Source organism: Rutilus rutilus, assembly GCF_951802725.1.
Source record: "Rutilus rutilus genome assembly, chromosome: 22".
In the NCBI taxonomy this organism is placed as follows: Eukaryota; Metazoa; Chordata; class Actinopteri; order Cypriniformes; family Leuciscidae; genus Rutilus; species Rutilus rutilus.
This window is the reverse complement of record NC_140227.1, coordinates 22,443,501-22,469,535: the sequence shown is the minus strand read 5'-3', so window position 1 is coordinate 22,469,535 and position 26,035 is coordinate 22,443,501. Positions and strand designations below refer to the sequence as shown.

The window sequence follows — 26,035 nt, the reverse complement described above, 5'->3', positions numbered from 1 at the left end:
AGCGGAACATATATGTCTGTGATTGGCTACAATGATCAACACTTCAAAAACATGTTGTAAATAGACGTCTTTGACGCTCTTCACCAAGCTCTTACACAGAACACAGGAGAGCGTTTGAAAGCAGGCGTCTAACAGCGGATCTCTAATATATCTGCTGATAGACGTAGGGCTGGGTATCGTTCAAAAAATTTCGATACCGATACCTTGATTTCGATACCGGTTCCTGATCGATACTTTTTTCGATACCAATTTTATGAAATCCATTTTAACAAGATTACATAACACATTACCTCAGAAAAACTTTGGTTTTATTTTTTCAGTTTGACTCATGCTCCTTAGTCAGTGCACAAAGGAACAAAAAAAGCACAAAGGAACAAAATATTCCTTATACATATACATAAGGTACAAAATATTTTTTTTATAAAGAGCTCATGCTCACCAAAGCCGAATTTATTTCATCAAAAATACAGTAAAACTTGTAATATTGTGGAATAGTATTACAATTTAAAATCTTATTTGAATAAATTTCAAAATGTAATTTATTCCTGTGTTGTCAAAGCTGAAATATGAAAACAGTTTTTGGAAGGTCATTTTTGATCACTTTAATGCATGCTTATTGCTTACTGAAAAAAAATTCTGACCAACACGTTTTTGAACGGCAGTGTACATTCAGTAGGTCATTATTGAAATATAAACACAGTCAGAGTGATCAACAAGGTATCTCTTCATTTACCAGTCGAAGACGCAGCAACTTTCTGCTCTTATGTTTACTCCGTGCACTGTCAAGGGCTTCATCATATCTGTCGCGGTACCGTCTTTGCAGTCATTATTTTACCACAAATACTGCATCGCGCGCTGTTGGCATCGAGCCTAGAGAAATGTAGCCACACTTTTGATCGACTTTTCCACATCTTTAGGGTATTGTGAGTGTGTGTGTGCTTGCGTGTCATTGAGTATGTGCGCGAGTTTGTGTGTGTGTGCTCGCGTCCATAGGCTCGCGTCTCATGAGAATGTGCGTGGACAGTTTGTGTGCGCGCGCGCGCGTCTCATAAGAGTATGTGCGGAGAGTTCCGCGCGTCTCGTGTGTGTAGAGTTTGCGTGTATGTGCGTGAGCGAATTTAGGCGTGTCGTTGTGCATTTCATATGTATTTGTTTGAGCACTGACGTTGACGAGTTAACCCCTTAGGTATCGAAATCTGGTACCGAAAAACAAGTCATTTTTCGATACTCGATAGTATCGAGGCAATTCGGTCGGTACCTAAAAAGTATCGAACTCGGTACCCAGCCCTAGATAGACGGATCCTCTGATAGATCATTGTAGCCAATCACAGACATGTTGAGCGCATGAACACAATGGCCAATCAGAGGTGTTTAAGAATCCGTTCAACAGTGCTCACTATGCTAGAAGGAAATGCTGGTATCGTCACATTTTTTAAATTTCAGTACAACATTAGTGCGCGTGTCTCTCAGATAACACGCGCATATAGCTAAATTAGTTGTCTTTCGCTGCTTACTGTGCTTCAACGATTTAAAATCACTTGTTTTTAAACCGCAATACTTAAAAAGCATGCAAAAGATACGCTTTCGTGACTGCGTAGCAAACGTCGCGCGAGCGTAACTTGACGATAGGCCAAAGTCTCTACCGGTTAATCATGTGGGTATATCGCCCACCCCAGTTGACAGACTATGAATTCCTTAAATTGCAGGTTTATTATTAAAGTGCACAGCCACTCGCCGAACACAAGAATCTGCTTAAAATACACAGCAAGTGTAGAACTGACACACTTGTGAAACAAAAACTTAAGTCCGAAACTGTCAAAGATAGCATGCTGTGCTGAAAGCGGCTGTATTTCTACAAAAAAAGAAAAGTCCCTCTGCTATTCCAGACTTTCTGCATGGTTAAGGTAGCCCTCGGCCGTTCCCTCGAAACGTGACACTCGTCTCACTAGAGAAACAACTGGTACCAGCACTAATTGAAATTTTGCATGCAAAGTGACAATAGCCAGGCCCTGGGTAGCATGGATTAGGCGCTGAATGGAGGCGGATTCTTTGTGAACGCCACTGTGGAGGCTGGTGTGCAGACGAGCTCCCTGCATCTGCTCATTCAGCGGACTGAGAAAACACAGGATTGCGAGCAGCCGCTCACTTTACCTTTATCTAATCCCGCTTCTGAACCCCTATCACCACCTCTCTACCCCACACTCTGCGTTTTGTTACCTTCCCGAAAAAACTGTACCGCTATGTGTCTGCTTATGCTGCAGTGGCCCACACTCGGCGTATAGTTGGAAACGGACGTGACACATTTACATTTGAAAGCAGATTATTCAAACTTGGCAGGCATTTCAAAGTGGAAGTGTTGATATGAGGGCTAAAACGGCTATGTTAACAAACAATAGCTTTAATTATCCCCTCTCTCTGTTGTTTAAGGGTATTATGGAAATAGATTATGAAAAGCTTAGCTGAAACAAACTTTGCACTTGTACAAAATGCTAAGCAACATTTTTTTTTGGTAGTATTTATATAACTTCGGAAATACTGCATGATCAAATGGAATATTTGTATAGCTTTACAACGATAAACTGACCAATAAATTCTCGGATGAAACAACTGACGTTATTAAGAATTATAAATTATAAAAAATAATCATCTCTTCTAGCATATGCCACTATGTATTTCTTGGAAACAAAAAGTACACAAAGCAGAAGCTGAAAGAAATATGGAAAATATTCTGATAAAACAAGTCATGAAAATAGTATTGTGGTACTACATTATGAGTATTAAAACCAGCTGTAAATGCTATTTTTACCCTTTACCCTAAAGACAAACGTCCATCATGTAGACGAGCACATCAATATATAATCAGCGTTCAGATATTTACAGTATGGGAACAGACGCAGCTGCTTATGGGATGTCTCAAGATGAGAGAGAATTTGCATTGTATCATGACATTATGACAGCAAAATAGAATGCATGCTGGGAATATTGAAATAGCGAGGAATCTTTTGAACGCCTGGTGTCCTACTTACAATAGATGCCAACTCTTGACGTGGTAAAAACAAAATGCAGCTCGGCTGTGGCCTTATCCATGGTATATCCCGCTTAATAACATTTTAAAACCATGAAACATGTAATTGTGATTTGTAATCACATAAAGTAAAAAGTAAAAAAATCTATTTTCTAAATGTAGCCTAAAATCTGATACGGAATATTGTTTGATTACACTGTGAACAAACTGAGATGCAAAGCAGAATAGCTAAAAATGAAAAGGGCAAAATTAGGACCTATGAAATAGAAGAATGACAATTTTTTTTTTACTAATCACTGAAGACGCACAGGTACAAAGACTAATACTAAATTACACTGTAACTAGTTCAAACCGCTGCATAATGCAAGATGCCATACAAAATCTTGTCACTGAGAAAAAAACTTCAAAGCCCCTTAGACTGGCAGCATAAATTTAAAATAAAAACAATAAAGGGAAGAACCATATTTTATGAACACCTACTGGGAAAAATCTGTCTAAATTCACATATGCAAATCCAACGTGGGTTTAAAAAAAAAAAAGCACTTGAAGTACTTTATTCTTCCACTAAAGGAGTCTCAGACTCAGACAGAATCTTATATCCTGAGGGTCACCACACAACCTAATTAAATTATACTGATAATATTTCACACAGACAAGTACACACAAATTAAATACAAGATAACTATTCCATCCTCACAACTGAAATAAAACATCTAAAATTCCTTGAGATAATTTACACAGTTAGAGAGGAGGATAAACACTGTTGTATAAGGCTTTACGATGACGTCAAATCTCACCTACCCATCTCATCTACTGCCTGCCATCACTTTGTTTTTAAGGTCGAGGCAGCGTTGACCTCTTTTTCAACTCTCAAATTTTTTATGTGTAAGCGCCCACGCTTTCACACCATTGGCTGAAAAACTAGGGTGATAGACAGAGGAAAGTGCAAATCGACCAATCACTCCAGGGTTTGTGATTAAGCAATCCACAAGGGAAAGAAATCTTGATTAGGAGAAAAAAAAAATATATATATATATAGCCTATATAAATAAAAGAATTCAATAATTGAATTCAAAATATTAAGACTAATAAATATTGTGTGTGTGTGTGTTAGAATCTCTTTTCCAAGAAGCAATGTTGGAATCATAATTTATACTTTTCTGAACAGTGAAGACTATACTAAAGGCAACATATAGGCTACATTATAAAAAAAAAGATAAAAAAAAAAAAGGTCAAACAACCTTTGAGGACCATAAGGCCTCTAAAAATAATTTTTAAATAATTTTGATTCCTTTATTAAACACTCTTTTTCTAATTTTTGAATTATAATTACTGCACATATTAGCCTAGTTGATATTAAATGTTTGCGCACATTTCAATTTAAATTAAATTAAACTGGCCCTAGAAAAAAAAGAAAAATTACCCCCAAAATATTTGCCCGCTTTGTTCAAGTGACATGATTGGTATAATAATTAATGCTCAGAACTATCTGAAATTGAAATCCCTGTACAACATACATTAAAAAAGTTATAATAATGTTGAAGTAGTTATGGTTTATACTGCTCCATAAAAATGTTTTAAGAAAGATTTATTAGCAAAAGAAAAAAAGGCAGTCATGCAGTAGGCTACTGTTGAATGAACTCTTATTTAATTAAAATAGTTGTGCCTGAGAATGCAAATGTGTTAATTTTATTATGCATATTTTAGTATGCATATAACTACACTGTTGTTAGCCTTACTGTGTTCAAATTTGATAACTTGATAAAACCTTGATAAAACCTCAAATCTTCTGTTCAAATCTCCAGTCTAAAAGTACAGAATCGAGTAGGCCTATGCCTATATTAATCCATTACATGACATTAAACTCAAGTATCATTAAACTTGAGAACTAAAGCCACAAGAGGTTCCTGTAATACCAGTGCCTACTTAAAATTCATTGAGTATAATTCACTGGACACAGACACTTCAAATCGCCTGGGATTGAATGTGTGGTCAGTAAGTGAGAATAAAGGACTGTATGGTTGTTTTGTTATTGTATGCTCACTGGAAACCTGCTTCATTGTCCAACATGCTGAGTCCAGCATCACCATTTCAGCTCTGAATTCCCGCTGAACACGAGCGTAAAACAACACGTGAATGCGTTACAAGAAAAATAAATATTAATAAAGAAAAATAAACAAGATTAATATATAGAAGTGGTTTGGGCTTAATATTTCACCTCTGAAATGATTGTACAAATAAGGGGCGCGAATCTCGTGCAAGGTTCGCGCACGCACACGTATCAGCGCGTGGGGATAAAAAAAGAATGCGTTTTAATGCTCCTATTGCACATGAAAAGATGATAAATATATTATTTCTCAAACTCACTCTGATGCTGTCCAAATAAATGCGTTTCTAAGCCACCTGTGATGTTTTAACTATAGTTCGCATGACAGAACAAGCCTTATCAAAGGGATACGTTCTTGTCAGGGGGAAAGCAACCGTTAAAAAAAAAATGTCACATTTGTCCCAGTATCATTCCACATTCGTTAATTAGCGAAAAAAATGGTTTCGTATCTTATTTCTAGGATGGCATTCAAAACTAACGTGCCGTAACCGTAAACTCTCAGTCTGTCGGCAAGATGCTGGACTCGCAAAACACGGGGAGAAACATCTTACCTTCAACAGCCAGGACCGAGGGTAGTAGTGTCCATAAAATCCATAGGATATCCATCATTGGTTTCTTAGGGGTGAAATTGTATAAAGTCCAGACATTCAAATAAATTGTGCCCTGAAAGCCATTGATATCAGACACTGGCGCAGACCGGCAGACTTTCACCTTCCGTTGCATGAATACGATGCCATAAACACAACTAAAATCCAAAGCGAGTATGGACGAGACCAAATGAGTCAGACGAGGGGGGACGGTGGTTGGAAGCGCCGCGTTAGATCGGCCAGATTCTGAATGTGCATAAGAAACGTCGATTTATAAATACCAAAAACTCGTAATAAAGATTATTTCATTGATAAGAATCGATCTGAGCGGATTCCCATCGGTTAAACAACAAAAGCGTGAACCCATCCAACCCGAAAGCGCTCATTTCTTCTGTCCCACCTGTCAATCAAGGCAAAAGCGTAACTATTCAGCCTTATCAGCGGATGCTCGGTAGAAAATTGTGACAATTGGGAATACAGGGATATGTGAATTTAGACAGATTCTGAGATTAATTATGAAGATTAATCGAAATTTATGTTTGTTACAGTTGCACTAATGGTAGCTAATGGAATAGTCTGTCGCCTTCGTTTTTTTTTTTTTTTCTGTTTCTCATATTCTTCATAAAAAAGTAAAGGTAAGACGGCTTTTAAAATTACTGTGAAACGAGGGGACACATAAATATCGGAAAGCGTAAAAAAGTAGATATATGCTTATTGTATAAATGTTTCTAATGTATATACTTTATTACTTTGCTTTAAACAATAGCCTATAATGTAAAAATATATAAAAGTAAAAAATATATATATATTTTTTTTAATAAAAAATGTTTTACATGCATTGTGGACAATTGTAACTTAGTTTTAGATACACAGATGTTTTGTGTGTACACACTGAAGCAAAATCAATTAGAGCACAATGAGATACAATGTGTCTGTGTCTGGCAGCTGTGACAAACTCACTAGGCCTCATTTGCAATTTTAACAATGTGTGTCCATGGACTAACACTATTTTCAATGCATTTGTGTAGGTGCCTATAACAACTAAAGTGCAATGTAAATAGGATAGCGAGAATACGCAGAAGAAGAAAAAAAACACAACAGAAAGGCAAAGTTTATGCAACAAAAATATAATAAAAAGATCATTTGTCCCTCAGATGACAATAAAAACAAATCGTTGAGAAACTGTAGCAGCCTTGCTCCATTGTTCAAACAAGACATTTTTAGCATAAATTCAAATTGTCACCAATTTACACAATTTCCTTTCAGCTCCCGAGTGATAAAAAAAAAAAAAAAAAAAACGAACCTTGAAACATTGTGATGAGTGAATCACGTTATTTTCCAATCACTTATTCAACTGAAAAGTCTCTTGGCAAGAGATGGAGGTTATATTTGTTATGTGAATATAACAGGATCATGGTGTAGGCTATAAATTATGCACCTGCTCTTTCTTTTCTAGTCCTCGCTTATAGATCAAACTTATTTGAAATTTAATAATATAAAAGTAGCAGACTTTGTGAAGAAAAAGAAAGAAAGAAAGAAAGAAAGAAAGAAAGAAAGAAAGAAAGAAAGAAAGAAAGAAAGAAAGAAAGAAAGAAAGAAAGACCTGTGCTCTCTAGTATGTGAAGCTTTTTGTTTTATTCTTGCCTACAGCTCAGTTGACTCTTGCTTGAAAATCTCTCGAAAGTCTGGAACTAGAGTTACCTGATCCCATCTGGTTGTGTATCTTCAAATCACTATACAGAATGTCCATCTTTACCAAGTAATTTGTGGAGTTTGTTAAATAAAGCTCCACAAAAAAAGGTCACTAGTACAATGCAGGTTGTATTGATTATTTACTGCATTCCCCAACTAGTGTTTCAGTAAATTGATCTTTTAAAAAAATCTATGCAGAAATTGCAAAGGCAATTTTGACTTTTAAATCTATTTTATGAGTGGATCTGCCCTAAAGTAAGAATGTGGTCTGAAAACAAACTTTGATTAATCACCTCCTCGTACTTTAAAGCAAATCTATAAGCAGTTTTATCGGCGCATTAATAAGTGACAGTCACTGGCGACAGCGGCACTGTTTTAAAAAAACAAAACAAAAAATGTAACTTTACATCTCAGACAGCCAGAGAAGAAGAAAAAAATGTAGGACAGAATAAAATCCCTCAAACAGATTGTTAATGGATAAGCTTTTTGACCTGTCAGTTGTAGTTTGTAAGAAGCGACAGCTGAATTTATGTACCATTGTGTGCCAAGCCACAAACAGAATTTTGAAATATTCCTTAAAGCAATATACGACTGATTTCCTGTTTCAGCAGCTGGTAGTGTAATCCAAATAATGCTATAGCATAATAACCAAAAAATGAGGCACTGGCCCACAGGCGGAGGTGGACACAGGCAGAAGGTAAAGTTCGGAGAAGCCCACGATGATTCTCTACACAGATGGAATAAAATGAGTGGTTCTGAGCGACAGTAGCAGGGTATGTATGGGGCACGGACTTCAGATTAATGGCAGCTGAGACTGCTTTTACCATTCCCTGCGAGGTCACAGAATTTGACCAAGTAAATCACGGCCGACTTAGAGGATCACGATATATCAGAACGCAGATATAGACCTATAAGGTGTCTGTCTAAATAACCCGAGACTTGCGGGCAATGACGGGATTAAGTTATTCTGTTCCCTGTTATTGAATTTGGAATCTGCGTTTTGTTAGTCCATGCTCTCATGGAACAAAGCTGTTATTGTAATATAAAGAACTGGCAGTATTTTACTTGAAAATACCAGTCAGTCTGTGGAGAAATATCAAAGGATATAAAACTAGACTAACCATGGGAGACTGGACTTTAATACTTTGACTTATGTCTGCTAGAATATCAAGTAAGAAATGTTTTAAATTATTTTTTATCATTTCCCGTATGAAAAAGAATGTGTATTGTGAATTGATACCATTCTCTAATATCACAGTACATCAAAGAGAAAACTACTGTGTGCGAATTAGTGTCTGGTGCAGGAGTTATTTAGCCTGAACCAAAATCTCCACATTATAACATTAAAATCAAGGATTGATTTTTCTTTTCTTTTTTTTTTAAAGAATTTATTAAATTAATTTATTTATATAGTTTCATTTTTGAGTTTTTGGACTGTGTCACGGATACATATTTTTAACTGCATAATGTTAATAGCACCAAACAGATTTTGTTTTGGCTCTGCGCTTTCTTGTAAGTTTTTTATGCAAAACCATGTATATATTTTTTTTATTAAATAAAAATATAGAAACGCACACACTCAGAAGGCAACACGCGGGATAAGAGAACGGTTTGAAAGTTCAACATATGGATTGCATTTTGAAGGGATACTATAATTTATACTTTCAGAAATAAAAAATAAAATAAAATTATATATGCTCAACACTGGAGCCAGTACAAAAACTTAGCACTAGCAATATTTAAAATCAAGTTTTGTTTTGCTTTGCAATTGGAAACTCGATTAATAAGCGTACCACGTACGTTTCACTGTAAAAAGTTTTAATTGTAACTGTAAAACATGCTCAATATAGAAACAAAATATACACAATATATAATAATCAAAATTATAAACAAAAAGCAAAACTTATGAATGCTTCCAAACCAAACTCAATCTGTTTATCTTGTTTTGGCATATATTTTTGCTAATTACATATCTAAAAATAAATAAATAATTATAATTATGCTGAAAGTTAGGCCTAAAAGTTCAACACATCAGTCAAATAAATAACGGTATCTGATAAAATGTGTGATGTGTGTAACTTCAATTTGACTCCACTGAACAAATAAAGTACCAAATTGCTTCAACAGCGCCACCTAGAGGCGGGGAGTTGCACTTATCTCTTCATTCTCATTCTTGCCTTCTAGTTTTTGATACATGTAGAATAAAAAATCATTTTCTGTAGACTGAAAGAATGAATACTTAAACTTTGAGCTTTACTACTTAACATTGGTGTCTATTCAAATTGAATTTGAGAAAAAAAAATCAATTCATGGAAAAAAATGCATCTCAAGTATCTCATAAATCACCTGTAAATCAACCCACGAGAGTAGCTACATAAGCTACACAAAATCCCACATTTTAAAGCATGGTACTCTTCAAAATCAAAGTTTTCCCTGTATCCATTCACAAGCAGAGCCATTAAACAACCATTTAGCCAGTGTTCAAGACACCCTTATCTGTATTTTGTTATTGGCATGGCAGTCGGCAGAACTTAATGAAGGTAGACTTTAAAGTGCTCTGCTATCTGTTAAGTACGTGTACTTGATCTCTGACCTTTGCGGCAGATCCTGGCTGCTCTAAAATCTGAGAAGACTCTTCAGATGTGAATTAACCCTCAAGGGACACCGCCTCACAGGTCAGAGAAAAAAGATAAGGCTTTTATACCGGCACTTCACATTCAAGGCTTAAAATTAAACTTGGGCTTGACTCGAGGATGGTATTCCACTTGGGGTTTCTTTTGCAGTTACAACTTTCTTTCTTTTTTTAGGGTGATAAATGAGCCTTTCCAGCGATAAGGGTTGAATATAATATGTGAATTTGAAAGTTAATGAATTCTATTCTTCAAAGTGAGCACAATAATCAAATCCATTGGTATACAACGCCAGCTCTCTGTACTTCCTCTGTGGTCAGGTTTAGTTACTGCTTATCCTATTCACTTAAGTCATCCTATTAGTGTTTCAGTGACTCGCTGCCAAAACGTGAATTTAACCTCAATTAGGCTGTGCAGATTTAATCAAAAGGCCAGAAGTCCTGTCCCTCTTTAATTAACTTATGGAGGATTATTACTATCCAAAGTGTAACTTATGTGATCAGAGTTCCTATAAAAATGCAGTAAATCTATTCGTGTGTGATCAGAGTTTTAAATTGGAGGAAAGTCATTCTTATAAAGTAGTTTTAGCCATTTGTCATACCGCATTACCTCACTTTTGGGTAGTTTCGTCGCAAGAATGCTTTGTTGAAGTGCTCAGTCAGTGTGTCATCCTGTAGCCTTGCATCTTTATCCGTTTATGAGGGAGACAAGCCTGTGTTAAACAGTCTCGGAGACCTAAACCTCACAAATCAGCCACTGCAATGCCGGACATGGGTTTTATCACCAAAATAAATCCATGTCTGTTATGGGAAAAGCACAGCCTCTGCTGAAATGATTCAAATGACCGTCGTAGAAAGGCAAAGTGCATCTTTCAACGTTTGTCGTCAATCATATGGTCTGGGCCACATGAACCCCAAATAAACCTTATCCTAATTGATAGAGCTCTCTTCATATACAAGATCGCTTCAGCAGCCATGCTGAAACACTTTGGAGGGTGGGGGTGACTTTCGAGCCAGACCTCCTGTAATGTTCCTCAGGTGGACGTATGCAGCCCTAAAGAAGAGTGGCTTTCATTAACGGCATGAAACGCAAGCTCCCTGTCCCCAGCTTTGTTCACTTTCCAAATGCAGATTAGCCAGAATTCCCTTGCAAAGCTCCTGTGCGTCCTGTCAGATTTCTTGTAGCCAAAAAATATAATCCCAAGAAGGGGATTTTCTCATGTGCACCTGTGTGCGCATGTCAAATTCCATATGTAATTCTAGACAAAACATGTGCGTTTGTTTCTGTGAAAAGCCAAAGCATATGTTGATTTTGTGGAGGATGCTTCAAGCTTCCTATACACATTTGCTGCCGACTGTTTTGTTAAAAGCCAAAAGATTGGAAAAACTACACAGATAATTCCCATTAACTTTTATTCTCAACAATCCTTCATGAGCAGACAAAGAAATTCAATAAACATTTATCATATTGTTCTTTAAAAGCATCAAAAAGTTGCAGAATTTAAAATCTTGTTAAACTGTAGCCCAAGTGGCCCTGAGAAATTATGGGAAAAGTGGTGCAGGTTAAAAATGCAGCAAACTTAGGGGGGGGGGAAGTAAACATCCACTATGTGAAAGAATTTTCATGTATTAACTGCCTTTTTATTGAACAGCTTGCAACGAAACTTAAAAAAACAAGACTTTCCTTGACTTCCTTTATCTGTCTGTGAAACGCTGTAGACAGATTTTTATGTGAAGGACTGGGGACGTTTTTGCCGGGAAAATCAAAGGGATGTGATGTTTACGCTCCTGAAAACCTTTCTTCTGCTCAATGATACATGAAACAAATGCTTCTACAATGTTCAGGATACTGCCGAAAAAAGCTATTCTGTATTTAATGTCAATGTGTCAAGCAAAGAAAAGAGATTCATTCAAACTAGTCTCACACAGCCAGATGAGATGACCTATATAGTTTATAGACTCAAATATAGGCCTACTTTATAATCAAATTATCACAACAGTCAGTGTAATCTTTATTATCTGTGTGTGTGTGTGTTTATTTTGCTATTAAAAGGAAAGCATGCAGCACATATTTACATAATTATCTAATCCAGAAAGCAATAGCCGTCATTTCACCGTCTAGGTTAATAGACCGGCTATGAGTAACCCACTTCTAACCAAAAAATAACCTTAAATTTGGTTACATGTCGTTTTTGCCAAAATAACTTCCGAGATGTATGATATTCCATCATATAAGCAAAGTCAACAGTGATTACAAGGTGTTTGGTTTCATATCTTTGACATGTTCTATGCGTAGCCTGTGCTTCTATTCTTGGTCCATGGTCAGATGTCTATTAATATAAAAAAATGTACTGACAGCCCAAATTTTGCCTTGTTTTAGCCTAGACGTCAAGCCTGTGTTTGGACGGCTATTAGACGTCTTTTAAATCCAAAATTGCTTGCTGGGAAACATCACTCTCAGCAGCGTGTATGGCGTCGGGATGTTCGTTATATCGCTGCAAAGGTATTTCCAACTTTTTTTGTCTTCTAAGCGAAGAACGAAAAAGATCGAAATGTACAAATCGGGGCATTGAATCACATTCAGTCTCTTGTACGATACGTGTGCGAATTGTTGCTGGCTGCAGTTCACTTAACGGCCACCAGTGGCACTAATAACAAGGGTTTCTGAATTCTACATATAGCACCTTTAATGCTATGAAGTTATTGAACAACTGCAGTATTTTTACTTTTAGGTCTTTAGCAGGATAAACTAAAATAAATATTAAATGATAATGATTATTACAACAATTATTATTGTAATGATGATTATTATTATACAACTGCAATGTTTTACTTATGGATCTTTATCAAAATTAGTAAATAAATACGTACATACATTGTTTAGCATTAATCTCAATTAGCTGATTTTTACTATTTTTCTCTCTATATAATTCTGTCCACACACCTAAAACACCAGATGGAACTGGTAAACAGAATTCAGTGGCTAATAGGATTTGCCACTATGATTGTGAACTTTTTAAGTGTACGAGGACACAGTCTCCCACCCTACCCAACTGCATTTACCATTTCTGACATAATCTCCACGCCGCAAAGTAAAAATCCTTTATTTATAGCAAGTGCAGTACAGCAGCTCAGTGAACTAAAAGATTAAACTCTGTGTGTCAGTCAAACCATTAATTTCCAGTACATTTCCATAAACTTACCATGACTGACACCAACAGCCCATGATGTGCAACATTTAACGTCTTCCCATATTTACATAAAAAGTGTTCAATGACAATGCGTTTAATCCTTAAAAATTACATTTAGCAAATACACAATTTGGCTGATCAGTATGCTGTCTCAGTGGTGCAATTAATTTGCTAATGCACAGAGCTCACCGCTTTCAAACAGATTCCTAACTCGCCGTATAACTCTCTGCAAATTCATTCTGTGTTGTTCTTCTTCAGACGATTATTACTGCACTACATCTGGAAGATATTTTCCCGATTTACCATCAGGCCTGTGGAACACTCTCATTTTTAATCACTGTTTCGTGGTCTGAGGGCGGCTGGGTGCACCCATTTCTTACTGGGCTCCTCAGTACCACACTGACTGTAAAGAAATTCAGCGCTGTGCTAGCTCTCAGAGGATGTTTTATTAATGGATGGGGATGACAGTGTTATGGCCAGGCCAGAGATCGGCCCCTTTAAAACCGCAGCAATTGCTTTTTCAGAATAATTTCAAGGTGTTTAGGTGGTGCCTAGACATGAATTACTGTCCAGATTTTCTCCTGTTACCCTTCACCCCAGCTGTCATGCTTCAAATGAATTTACAGTTTTTATCATTAAAGTTACTCTATCTTAGAACACGATTTAGATTCATTGTTTTTAACATTGATTTTGTGCTTAAATATTATTAATAGAAAATTCACAATTAATTACAACATATTTGAAACTTTTGGGAAAATAAACATTTAAAATGTGCATGAACATGTTTTTGATCTCTAATATGATTTCTAAAAATCCAAATATCTGAGTAAATGAGTAACTTTAATAATAAACATTCCACGTCATTTCCAAAAAGAATACTTACTGGACTGTACTATATAATAGAAAATTTAGAAGATTTAACTGCTTTTAATTTTAAAATGTGGTCATTTTTCTGTAATACCTAAAATAAAAGATAGAATTCTGTCTTTCTTGTATTTTGTTCCTGACGCTTTGCGAGAATTGTCCATTGCACTGATAAAGTACTTTATAATACAGGCTAGATTATATGAAAAAAACTTTATGCAGCTTTTTTGCAACTATTAAAACCATTTTTTAACTATTAAAATCATACTAAAATAAAACACACATCTTAATACAATTAACAAATCAGCATCCTTGATAGATTGAAAAATTGACTGTTTGTCTGGCCAAAAGAGCTTTACACAAACAAAATTGAATAATTTGCCAATTATTCACTGTGTGTCTAGAATCATTGTGTGTGTGTGTGTGTGTGTGTGTGTGTGTATGCCACTGTGTGTGTATTACTTTGTGCGGTGCAGTTGGGAAATAGAGCAGAAGAATAGAAGACTGGCATTCAAGAATCTGGATCATTCTGCCTCTAGATGAGCGGGGGCAGTGAAATAGCAGACTGAATGATCCAGGGGTCGTTCCCATGACAACCTTTGCCCATGGAGTTTGCTGACCCCTTCAGCCTGCCAATACAAGCATACAGTAGTACAGATTGTAGGTCACATATGGCACAGACGATCCAATCAGGACTAATCTGGCTTGACTCGGGTCATAAATTACACTGCAAAGCAGGCTTCTACCCAGGCTTATCTTGCAGGACAGGACAGGGCCACAATAATGTGAGTGTTTATGAAAACAATACGCACAAAGGAATCCTGCATCCGAGTAAACACTTGTTAGCGTGATGCTTTTCTGTTGGCCTGTCTTTGTTAAAAACAATCTTTAGAAGAAAATAAACAATCATTAAAAGAGGTTTTTTTTTTTTAAATACATTTCCCATGGGAGGAAAAAAATACATATTCATAATAATTGTAAATCAATGCCATTCATTTTTGCGCTACATCAGAGGAACAACCAAAGCTGATCAATAACATTGAATAGTGACTATCTGTTTGTTACCATGGTGACGTAAACATCTGAACATTAGGCACAATCAATAAATCAATCAGATTTTGCCTGCATCCCATCTGTGGAGGCATGAGGGGGGGCTGTTAATCTCTCTTTTTTGTGTCTAAATACGTGAACCCAAGACGCAGTCAGTGACTGGTACTTGACAAGACAAATGCACACGAAAGGAAATCTTTTGGACTCAATTTGGCCCATTTGAATCCCTCCGGTTCTGACATGTTTGTAGTCTAAGTGCATTATTTATAAAATTCTGTGTCAGTAAAGACAAACTGCTGAACAAGAGGTTCACATCTCCAGTAAAATAAGATGTTCAGCATTCAAGAAACTGGCACAAAGCAAGATCCCAGTGACTGCTGACAGATGGGCAGCCGTATTCCATGCTTCATAGCATTTGCCAGGCTCTCATTTTTAATGATAAAGATGTTCAGTGTGGCAAAACCTTTGTTTGCCTCATCTGACACTGTCACACAGACCAACCACTTACAATACTGTCAAGAATTTAAGGTCAGTATAAGAGTTTTTTTTATTTATTTTTAAGAAATGAATACTTTTATTAAGCAAGGGCACTAACAGTAAAGATATTCATAACGTTACAAAAGATTTGTATTTCAAATAAATGCAGCTCTTTTTAACTTTCTATTCGTCAAAGAATCCTGGAAATAAAAAATAATTCACGGTTTCCACAAAAATATTAAGCAGCAGCTTTTTTTAATAGTGATAATAGTAAGAAATGTGTCTTGAGCAGCAAATCAGCATATGATTTCTGAAGGATCATGTGACACTGAAGACTGGAGTAATGATGCTGATATTTTTTTTGCTATCGCAGGAATAAATGACATTTAAAATATATTTAAATAAAAGTTATTTTAAATTGTAATAATATTTCACAATATTACTGTTTTTCTGTATTTTTTGTATTCTGTATCAAATAAATGCAGAAATGGTGAGAAAGATTATTAGAGTATAGAATGAGAAAGTATAGAATACAAGTATAGAATATAAAAGAGTATAGAATACAAATTATTTAAGTAGTAAGTAATGGATTCCAGATAAACAAATGTCTCTTATTTAAAACATAATAAATAAATGAATAATAAAGTAAAAATATCAAAACATCTAGACATTTGTACGGTACGTGAATAACCTTATTTATATCCTCTTAAAAAGAAAAATTTACTTTTTTAAAAATAAAATAAAATAAACCTTTACTTATAGGTTTAAAATTATTATTATTATTATTTATTTTTTTTGTCTTACACAATTAAATCTAGGACATTTAAATATATTTTTTCCTGGAAAACAAGATAATATACTAAATACAATTTTTGTGACTGATTTGCGTTTATGTAGAATCCATCTTGGAAAAAAAATGAACAAACAAACATATTTTTAAGTAATAGTCCAGAATACATGAGCATTATAAATACTGCACACTTGTGTCCACGTACTGCCTTTCTCCAGAGAGACCCTGTATAGATTTCCTATACCATAATTCTTTTTCATTAAAGGTTTCTTATTTTTTCTGGTGTCTGGTCGACTGCTCTCAGAGTCACAGAGGACGACCAGATCAGCAGGGGAACAGATAAGTATGATTTATTTGTCATGTCTTTGGAACAGCACAACAGATACAAGATACAACCGCCGAAGGGGCCTGATTTTATTTGAAGATGGTAGAGAAATTTAAGGATGACGTTTAACGTACTCTGTTTTTAATATATACGTTGAAACATTAGCTCTTGGTTTATGGTTTATGGTCTGCATCTGAGAATGTCTGTGATTTGTTTATAAAAAGAGAATTATTTTTCCATAGGGGTCAAACGCACTGGTGGAAACACTTACTTGTCACCACACCATGCACACACACACACACACACACACACACACACACACACACTTAACTAAACATCCACTAAACACAACAACTTACATGGTTATATAAACAGGCGTGCACTAATCCACAAGTAATCACTAGAAAAAAAGGGCCAAGAAAGAAATGGAGCTCTTAGAAATGAGCAGATGTTCAATTTTAAAGCAAATTATAGCGACACACGTATAAGCGGCAAAGGTCAACGATTAGGAATCGGGTACATGTAAAGAAGCTGCACTTTCCATTCCCGAGCAATGAAATAAACATCTGTTGAGTACACTCGCCATGCACTCGAAGTTCAAATGTAGAGGGCAGCCTGAGCTCAAAACGCCTGCTTAAAGAAAGGTCCAATTACACTTCCTATCTCTGCCCTCTAGTTGGAGATTTCATGAATGAGCTGGTAATAATCATGGGTGAATGGATTGTCACCTTTTCCAATGAACGAGGGCCAAAAGGGAATATAGAAACATAGAGAGAGAGGGCAGCCACAAAGCAGTTTTTAATGGACAGATGCGAATGTCTGGACGAGACTTGGAAGTTGGCAAGCACGAGCGGATGAGGTCTGCAGAGAACGCTGAGCACCGAGACCCCATTTAGCCTCTCTGCCGTGCTGACAGGGAGGAAGCAATCAGAAATAATATTCCAAAACCAGACGTGGGATAACTCATATTTTTCAGATGGGAGGTAAAGGCTTGCAGGTGCATAACTAAACTAATCTGATTTTGTCATTAGCAGTAATTTGATTTTTCACACGGGATCAAAGTAGCCGCTTCTGGAGACCATCGATCAACTCTCAAAATGTAGTGAGATGTCATTCAGAAATTTGGCATGCATCTGAACAAATTAGTTTTGTTCTCTAAGAATGTCTTGAAATCTGTTAAACAGCTGTTTAAACTACACTTAGGGTCCATTTTAAAATTTGCTGGCCAAGGACATATGTTACAGAGTATTTTCCTACAATTTTCTCATTTTTCTTAGAGCAATAGAGTATAATTTCTTGCTTAACATCCTGTATGCATTCCACAGGCACCACAATAGTGCTATATGACAAGGTTCTCTTCACATTTGACCGTGTTAAGATCTCATTACATTTAATTTACGCATCTGGAAAAGTGTCTGCAAAATGTAACTTATACTGCATTCAAGTTATATTTTAATCATAATGTTTTCCTTGGGAAATGAACCCACGACCTTGGTGTCAGCAGCACCGTGTCAAGTCAAAATACAGGAACACTTTTATTACTGTGCTCAGAGTCCAGATTTATTTTCACTAACAACAACTTAAATTAAAGGGGAAAATGCATTAATGTTCTGCAAGTTATGCTTTGATTGCTTACAGATATGCATTAATAGCAATCAAAGCATTTCAGACTCCACATTTGTTACTGACTTTGTATCGATTACATGCATTTAGCCGATGCTTTTATTCAAAATGACTTGGAGTATATTTAAGTTACTGTAAAATTAGCAGTATGCAATAGTTAAGCATCTATTTCTACTTTCTACTTTACTTTAAAAGTAAATTTAGGGTTGTACCAATATTAAAATGATTTTTGATACCGATAAGCTGATTATTTTCATGTTATGCCTGTTAATCGATAAATAGCTGATATATAAAAAAAACAATAACAACAAAAATCAATCATTGTAAATACTACAAGTGAATTTAAGCATCACGACATTATAATGAACACTATGAAAATGAATATTCATTTTGAGATTTGCTTAAGATGTTTAAGATCTTTAACACATAAATTATTTATATTATTATATATTTTTTATATATATTTATATTATTTATATAATAAAGTATTTTTAAAGATTATGTTATGACAGCAAAGGCAAATGTAATCTAAAATGTAAAATTAGAGCAAACGAGAATGCACAATTCAATCAAATATTGATTGACATATAATATTATTTAAAATTTTAGGTTCAGTAAGCTTCGTTTAAAGAAATTAATTTATTCAGCAATGATGCATTTGATTAAAAGTGACAGTAAAGGCTTTAATTTTTGGACAAATGTTTTGTAAAAATGTACTGTTCTTTTGAATTTATTTTCTATTCGTCAAAGAATCCTGGAAAGAAAAATAAAATCACGGTTTCCACAAATTAAGCAGCACAACTTTTTTAAAAAGTGATAATAATAAGAAATGTTTCTTGAGCATCAAATCAGCATATTATAATGATTTCTGAAGGATCGTGTGACACTGAAGACTGGAGTAATGATGCTGAAAATTCAGCTTTGCCATCACAGGAATAAAGTTGTTTTTTTTGTTGTTTTTTTTTTAATACAGTAGTCAACAAGTGGATCAAAAAAGTGCATCAAAGTTGTCCTAAGACAAGAACGGGTATTCAGAATTCATGTATAACTTTGATGAAAGGTTTTGAACCACTTCAAACGTTGACTACTGTATATTAAAATATCAGTTATTTTTTATTGTAAAAATTAATTGCAGACTTAGAGAGCATAAGAGACATTCTTCAAAAACATCCAAAAATCGGACCCCAAACCTTTAAACTGTAGTATATATAAAATATAAGCTTTTATAGTCAAAAAGACATTCATATAAATCAGAAAAGTTCTGATTTATTTACAGTCCTGCAAATTACTCAGCAAAACCTTTCAATGCTTACAGCTTTTCTTGCCTCTTCATTCACCACCCGGGAATACACAGTCTGACAGAAATGCAGAGTTTGGGTTTGAGGGCACTAATGAAATTAAGGCAGTAGAAACTGAATGTGTTCCCTCTCACAGCTCTCATGCGCTGAGTCTTTAAAGAATTGTTCAGGTTCACTGAGCAGAGATGGAACTCTCTGGTGCTTTCATGTGCACGGGAGCGTGAAGGATTTCATTTCAGAATCACGCAGAGGTCACCTCCCGAGTGTCTTGTTTTAGGGAAGCATCTTATCCGAAGTGTGAAGGTGTCAGTGAATAGAAGTTGAGGACAGGAAGGAAAAAGAAAAAATTAGGGTGTAGGGGACGAGGTGGCAATATTTTGAGGTTTGATGCTAATGTGATCCGAAGCGCTCTTCTAATGCCACTGCTCCAAATGGGAAAAATTGACTTTCTGAGGAGAGGTGCCACACGCCAGCACTCTGAGAAGCCGGAAAAGGGCTAAGTGGAGTGTTCTGAGCAGGCAGCAGCAAAGCCTGGTGCACAAGCAAATATTTCATGAGTAATTTAATATCTGGAACATGAACACTTCCCCCCTATCATGGGTTGCGGGAGGACAGACAGCCAGCGATCTGGGAGAGAGAGTCAGGCGGAGGGAACACGACGGAGACTGAGAGGAGGGGACGAGAACTGTGTGCATGAACGTTTCTAAGGGCCAGTTAAGGGTTGAGAATACCCGCCATACTATGCTACCCTCCTGCTCTGGGTCATTGCCTGGACTCAATCTGTCTTGGCCTAATGCGCCTTGAACGGCGTGCCTGCTTACGGTAGGGGCCAACGGCAGACTCACGCAACCTATCAGCGGGAGTTTTGCCTTGTCATCCTGCAGGGTCCTCCCTCTGTAACTTCAGAGACCGATGATGTGTAATGAGTAGCCATTAAAATAAAACCACGGGTCTAGTATCTTGCCCTTTGGGTTCATGGACTCATTGTCTACTCTACCTTGAATGTACGGCTGAATCGAATGAATTGCATGGTAAACATAGCATGTAAACTAGAGACAGCTAAATATTTTCTAAGGGTATATTTTTGTTGAAGCTGGGTCACTAAAATGACAAGCAGCTCCACAACGGCCGCAGGGTGTGTCTTAATCAGCTTCCTAGTTCAGTAATGATTGCACTTCATAAGACAACCATATTGTAAGGCTGTCCTATAGAAAAGTCCTCCCAAAAAAGTCAAAAATGCGAGTGGAAATGTACTTAATTGGAACCTTATTTTTCTGTCTTTAATTGACTTTCATCCCTTACATGCATAAAAGTGAAACAATAAAGTATTTTTTTTTATTTGTTAAAAAAAGGTATAGGGTAAACATCTCATGTGGTAAGTAAAAAAAGAGTAAAAAGAGGCATTTAGACATGAAAAAAAAAATGACCTAGAGAACAACAGAAATAAGTTTACAAGAGTTCAGCTCAGTATAAGTTTTACTTATTTAAAGATATTGATACTTTTATTTTGCAAAGATGCATTAAACTGTTCAAAAGTGTGTGTGACCTTTACAATTTTGCCTAAATTCTATGAAAAAAATATAATATAAAAATGCTTTTTATTCATTAAAGAAAATGTTAAGTATATTAAAATATTTTCCCCAAAATAATAAACTGTTTTTAAAACTGGAAGAAGAAGAAGAAGAAATGTTTCTTGAGCAGCAAATCAGCATATTAGAATGATTTCTGAAGGATCATGTGACACTGAAGACTGGAGTATTGATTTGCCATCACAGGAATAAATTACATTTAAAATATATTAAAATAGAAAACTACTTTAATATGTTGTAGTATTACTGTTTTTATTATATTAATCAAACAAATGGTGAGCATTTGAGACTTCTTAAAAATAGCGAACTTTTGAACGGTAGTGTACATCTTGCTTAAAAGTGCATTTCTCATAACTCAGTTACACGACTGAAATCAACCTAAATACATAAGGTTACACCGACAACTGCAGGTTCCCACTATTCATATTGTACATTATAATTGTGTCACATGTAATTGAGTCAAGTTTAGTGAATCAAGGCCATTGCTAATGTCCAAATTCATGTACAATACATACCGATTCACATCATCATGAACTAGGGAGCAGAATGACACAACAACAACAGTTTCCCCAAGCATAATGCATCAGTATATCATTAGGAGGAAACCAAGGACAACATGCAAATTAGCAACACTTGCTGAAGGTCAACCACAGGAGTGATCTAAATTCAAAGCATGTCTACACATCACTACATTATCTGTAATTATTCTCAGTGCGGCCAGTGAATACATGACTTTGAGGATGGCATTATTTATCGTTCTCCTTGTCTAATTTTTTAATTGGAGTCAAGAGTTCTCACACGGGCAAAAATCCCTTGTGATGGTGTTAAATAAGTGAATTATTGATTCACACAAACCTCTTTCTTCTATTTTTTTATCTATCTGTCTATCTATCTAGGTGAAGCTAGTTCAAGATATGCGTGTAAGGGCAACTCTGACATGCAAAATCTGTTATGGAAGCTCATGAATGTTTGAGAAATTCCTGGGAAAACACTGTCACCATAACTCTGTGAAATGATGTTAGTGCTTGTAAGCACACAGAGCATGTATTAAACGAGACTTAAAACTATAAGGCATCGCACAGCAAGAACATTAATGATGTGGGGATAAGTGACATTTTTAACATATAATAGCTTTTGATAACCAGTTTTAGCACCTAATACATAAAGCACCTCTAAAACCAATGACGTCCAAAGAAAAAATTATATAGCCTATATGAATATAGCTGTGAAAGCATATGATATATAAGAACGTGAATAAAACTGACTGTTATACATAATAATATATAGCTGTGAATATTTTGTCACAACTAAATATTTAATATATAGATTATGTATTTCTAGACACTTGTGCTAGATTGATTGAAAAGTGCTGCACAAATACAAACGCATAAAATTGTACTTCATAAATAAATAGAAATACACAAATTATATAGCCTAATAAGAAGTTATATTGTATAGCACTGTATCTAAATTTGGAATAGCAAAAATAGGAAGATACTGGAATTTTTTTTTTTTTTTTTTTTTTTTTAATTTATGGCATAGTAAGGATCTGAAACCAACGTTCAAAACACCCCGCTACAAAAATCACACAAAATAATATATTTCTTCTGCTGAAGCCATTTTCAACAAGGTACGTGAACCTTGTCTTAACATTGTTGTTCAGTCTGTTGCCTCTATTGCCCAGTGGACAAATGCACAGGTCATCAGATAACAGCATAACAGCACAACATTCCTCTTGGACGCGCAATTATCAATGCCCCGCTCCTGGAAGCAGCTGTTGCCCTTTTTATTCTAAGCACTGATCAAAGCCTATCCTTAAACCTCAGCCTTAATCATTAATAGTTCCTGCCAAACTAATCACAGGTCAGAACAAATGGGACACAACCGCAACTAGTTGCTCTTGAGGTGGTGGTGAGTGTTTTGCATGTCTACAGATAATAATAATAAAACAATTCATTAAAATATTGTTATTACTACTAATAGTAGTATTTTTTTTATTTAGTCCTGGACAACGATACAATATGAAACTACTAAATAAAGAATATATTGGATATAAATAAAAAAATACCGGTACATTACAAAATATACAAAAATGCTTTGTGGGGGTCCTTCATTAAAAAAAAAAGTTATAACTACGATAGTAAGAGCTGGCATTTCAAAGAGTTTTATAAATAAGAAACAGAGATGAACCAGTTCACCCCGACCATGTTTTGAATCACACTCACTTAGCTTTGAAAAGCTCTCAGAACAGCCTGCTGTAATTTCCTTTTGAATCTGTATTGAAATTCTTAATGTCTATTATTTTCTGTCTACTTCGATTAGGTATGCTGGCCATTCCTAAAAAAAAAAAAAGGCTTCGCCATATGTGTTTAATCAACATGTGTGCATGAACGTGTGCATTGATGCAAATGTCCTTGAAAAAAAAAAAAACATGAGTGCAAGAGTGCACAAATGCATTAGGGAATATCCACACGCTTCCTCTTCAATGTGCATGCTTGCACGCCTGTACGTGAGTGCATGTATGTAACTAATGTTTGCTCTAGGCTGCATTGTTCTCTGCAAAAGAGGAGGCTTCTCTGATGATGCCCTCCCGCTGGCCCAATGCCAGACTGGATAACGGGCGCGAATCAGGGGTGACTGACTGGTGAGAGCTGGCCTTATGAACTCTGGGATATTAGTTAGCCCCTGTTGATTCTCTTACCCCCTCTAGCTGCTCTGCCCGGTTACACTGTGTGAAGAGAGCAAGCAGAGAGCGCTGCCACGCCAGTGGTGCGGCCCACATTACGTAAAATAAAACAGCTTTTCCATGCCGCTGACTCTTCATTTCATGTGAGTGTCATTTTAAACATTTTGTCAAAGGTACTATTCATTCCTTAGGTGTAATTTTGTCTTTTTTTCAAGTCAGAAAAGAAGTTGTGCACTTTGGGCTTAAGATTTGTGTGTTCAAGAAGTCATTCCTACTGTGCAATACATTTTTATGACTCAAATATGTTTACATATATTACATAATTATCATACACAATTTAAAAATGGAGTTCCATTAATTAAATTTATCACAATTATGTGAAAAAAATAAATAAATAAAAATACTAGTTAAAATAATCTCCAACCAGGTATTTCAAACAAATATCCTAAAATTACATGCATAGCTCTGATAATTATGACTATTTCAAAATTAAACATATGTTTCATTGCATAAATAATCAGGTTATAATAAAATACATTAAGTGCCAAAGCTTTCCTGGAAGACTTTTCATAAAAACCAATTCCTTAAATTAATAAGCACTAATTATAACGGTTACTAATATTTAAAAGTAAAACAGTTAATTAAAGTTTTTAATGATGATGATGTTGATTATGATTATTAATAATATTAATAATAATAGCATTAGCAATGTCTCATGCAAAAAAGTAAATGATACAAAAACTTTCAAATATTATATTATTAATGTGCTAATGCCTTTAACTGTGTAAATGCTAGTAGTTTTATTACTTTACATTTTATATAATCGTAATAGTAACACTTTACAATAAGGCCTTATTTGTTATCATTAGTTAACGCATTATAAATACATTTCACAGCATGCATTAACGTTTTTTTTAATGTTACTTAATTTTAATATTCATGTTAGTTCACAGTGCATTAACTAATGTTAACATAAAACTTAACACTAAAAGTGTATAAGATTAATAAATGCCGTAGAAATATTGTTCATTGTTAGTTAATGTTAATGTAGTTAACTAATGGTAACAAATGAAACCTTATTGTAAAGTGTAACCAATTATTATTATTTGTATCGTTATTGTTGTTGATGATAAAAATAAATTACCAGCATTAAAAATGTCTTTAGCATTAGCAAATTAAAATTTAAAAGAAATCCAATAAAAAAAATGCCTATGTAATGTCAGTAGTTTTATTACTTTAATTATAATAACAATCCCTACCTAAACACCATCATATTCATTCTCACATTATTGTAAATGAGAATAATGCTCATGACATTCCCAAAGTGGAAATTGTCAGCAATAGCTTTGTTTCAGTGCGCTACACAGTGTGTATGAAAGGGCTTGATACACTCTGGGTCAAATCAGTAAATGAATCTGCACAACCATCAGCAGCGAAATAGGCATGAAGCCTGAAGAGGCACTCACAACAGATGGAATTTCCACCCCTTTGCATGCCATACAAATAGTATGATGGACGTTACACAAAAACAGACGCACACGGGGCTCTCAAACACACGCACACACATTCAGAGGAGGCTTGGTGGCCGTCATCTCTGACCTAGACGTATCGGGTCATGCTGTTTTGTGGGTTCCAACAGTGCACGCCGTGTCAAAATGCCACACTCTTGACGGAGGGCTGAAAACGGGTTGGAGGTTGAGGCGACCGGATGAAAACAAGAGGCGCAGGCAATCAGCGTGAGGAACACTCAAAAGCAAAGGTGGTCTGTTCTGTTTGCCCCAAGAACGAAAAGCGAGAGGCAGAGGCCCTCTCGTTATTTTAGAATCTGTGGCAGCAGACACTGCGGGCGACAAACACGGCATTCACAATAACCTACTGAGGCATGAGGCGGGAGGCCAACGTGGGTGAAAACATTGTGTACTATTGAAAGACAAGTGGCAATGGTGTTTTGAGTGTTTTTTTCTGCTTCGGTAGTTCTAAAAAGACTACGCTGAATGTTTAGGCATTCTCACACAACACTAAAACACTCACACGAAGTCTCAATGATTAAACAATTCTGAAGTGATGGAATATCTAGTGCAAAAATGCAATACACATAGTTT

At 35.6% G+C, this 26,035-nt stretch overlaps 1 protein-coding gene across 3 annotated transcripts in view; it reads right to left on the bottom strand.

The window, feature by feature from the left end:
- ephb2b (eph receptor B2b) overlaps positions 1-26,035 on the bottom strand; it is a 160,618-nt gene that overhangs the window by 131,500 nt on the left and 3,083 nt on the right. For 2 of the 3 annotated variants that reach the window (XM_084396158.1, XM_084396159.1), the window contains exon 1: positions 5,684-5,850. The exons of the other annotated variant lie outside the window; for it this stretch is intronic. In XM_084396158.1, coding sequence (XP_084252284.1) covers positions 5,684-5,741 — 58 coding nt within the window. In that variant the 5' untranslated portion in view covers positions 5,742-5,850. Of the gene's footprint in view, positions 1-5,683; positions 5,851-26,035 lie in introns of those variants that run through there. 3 annotated transcript variants of the gene reach the window in all.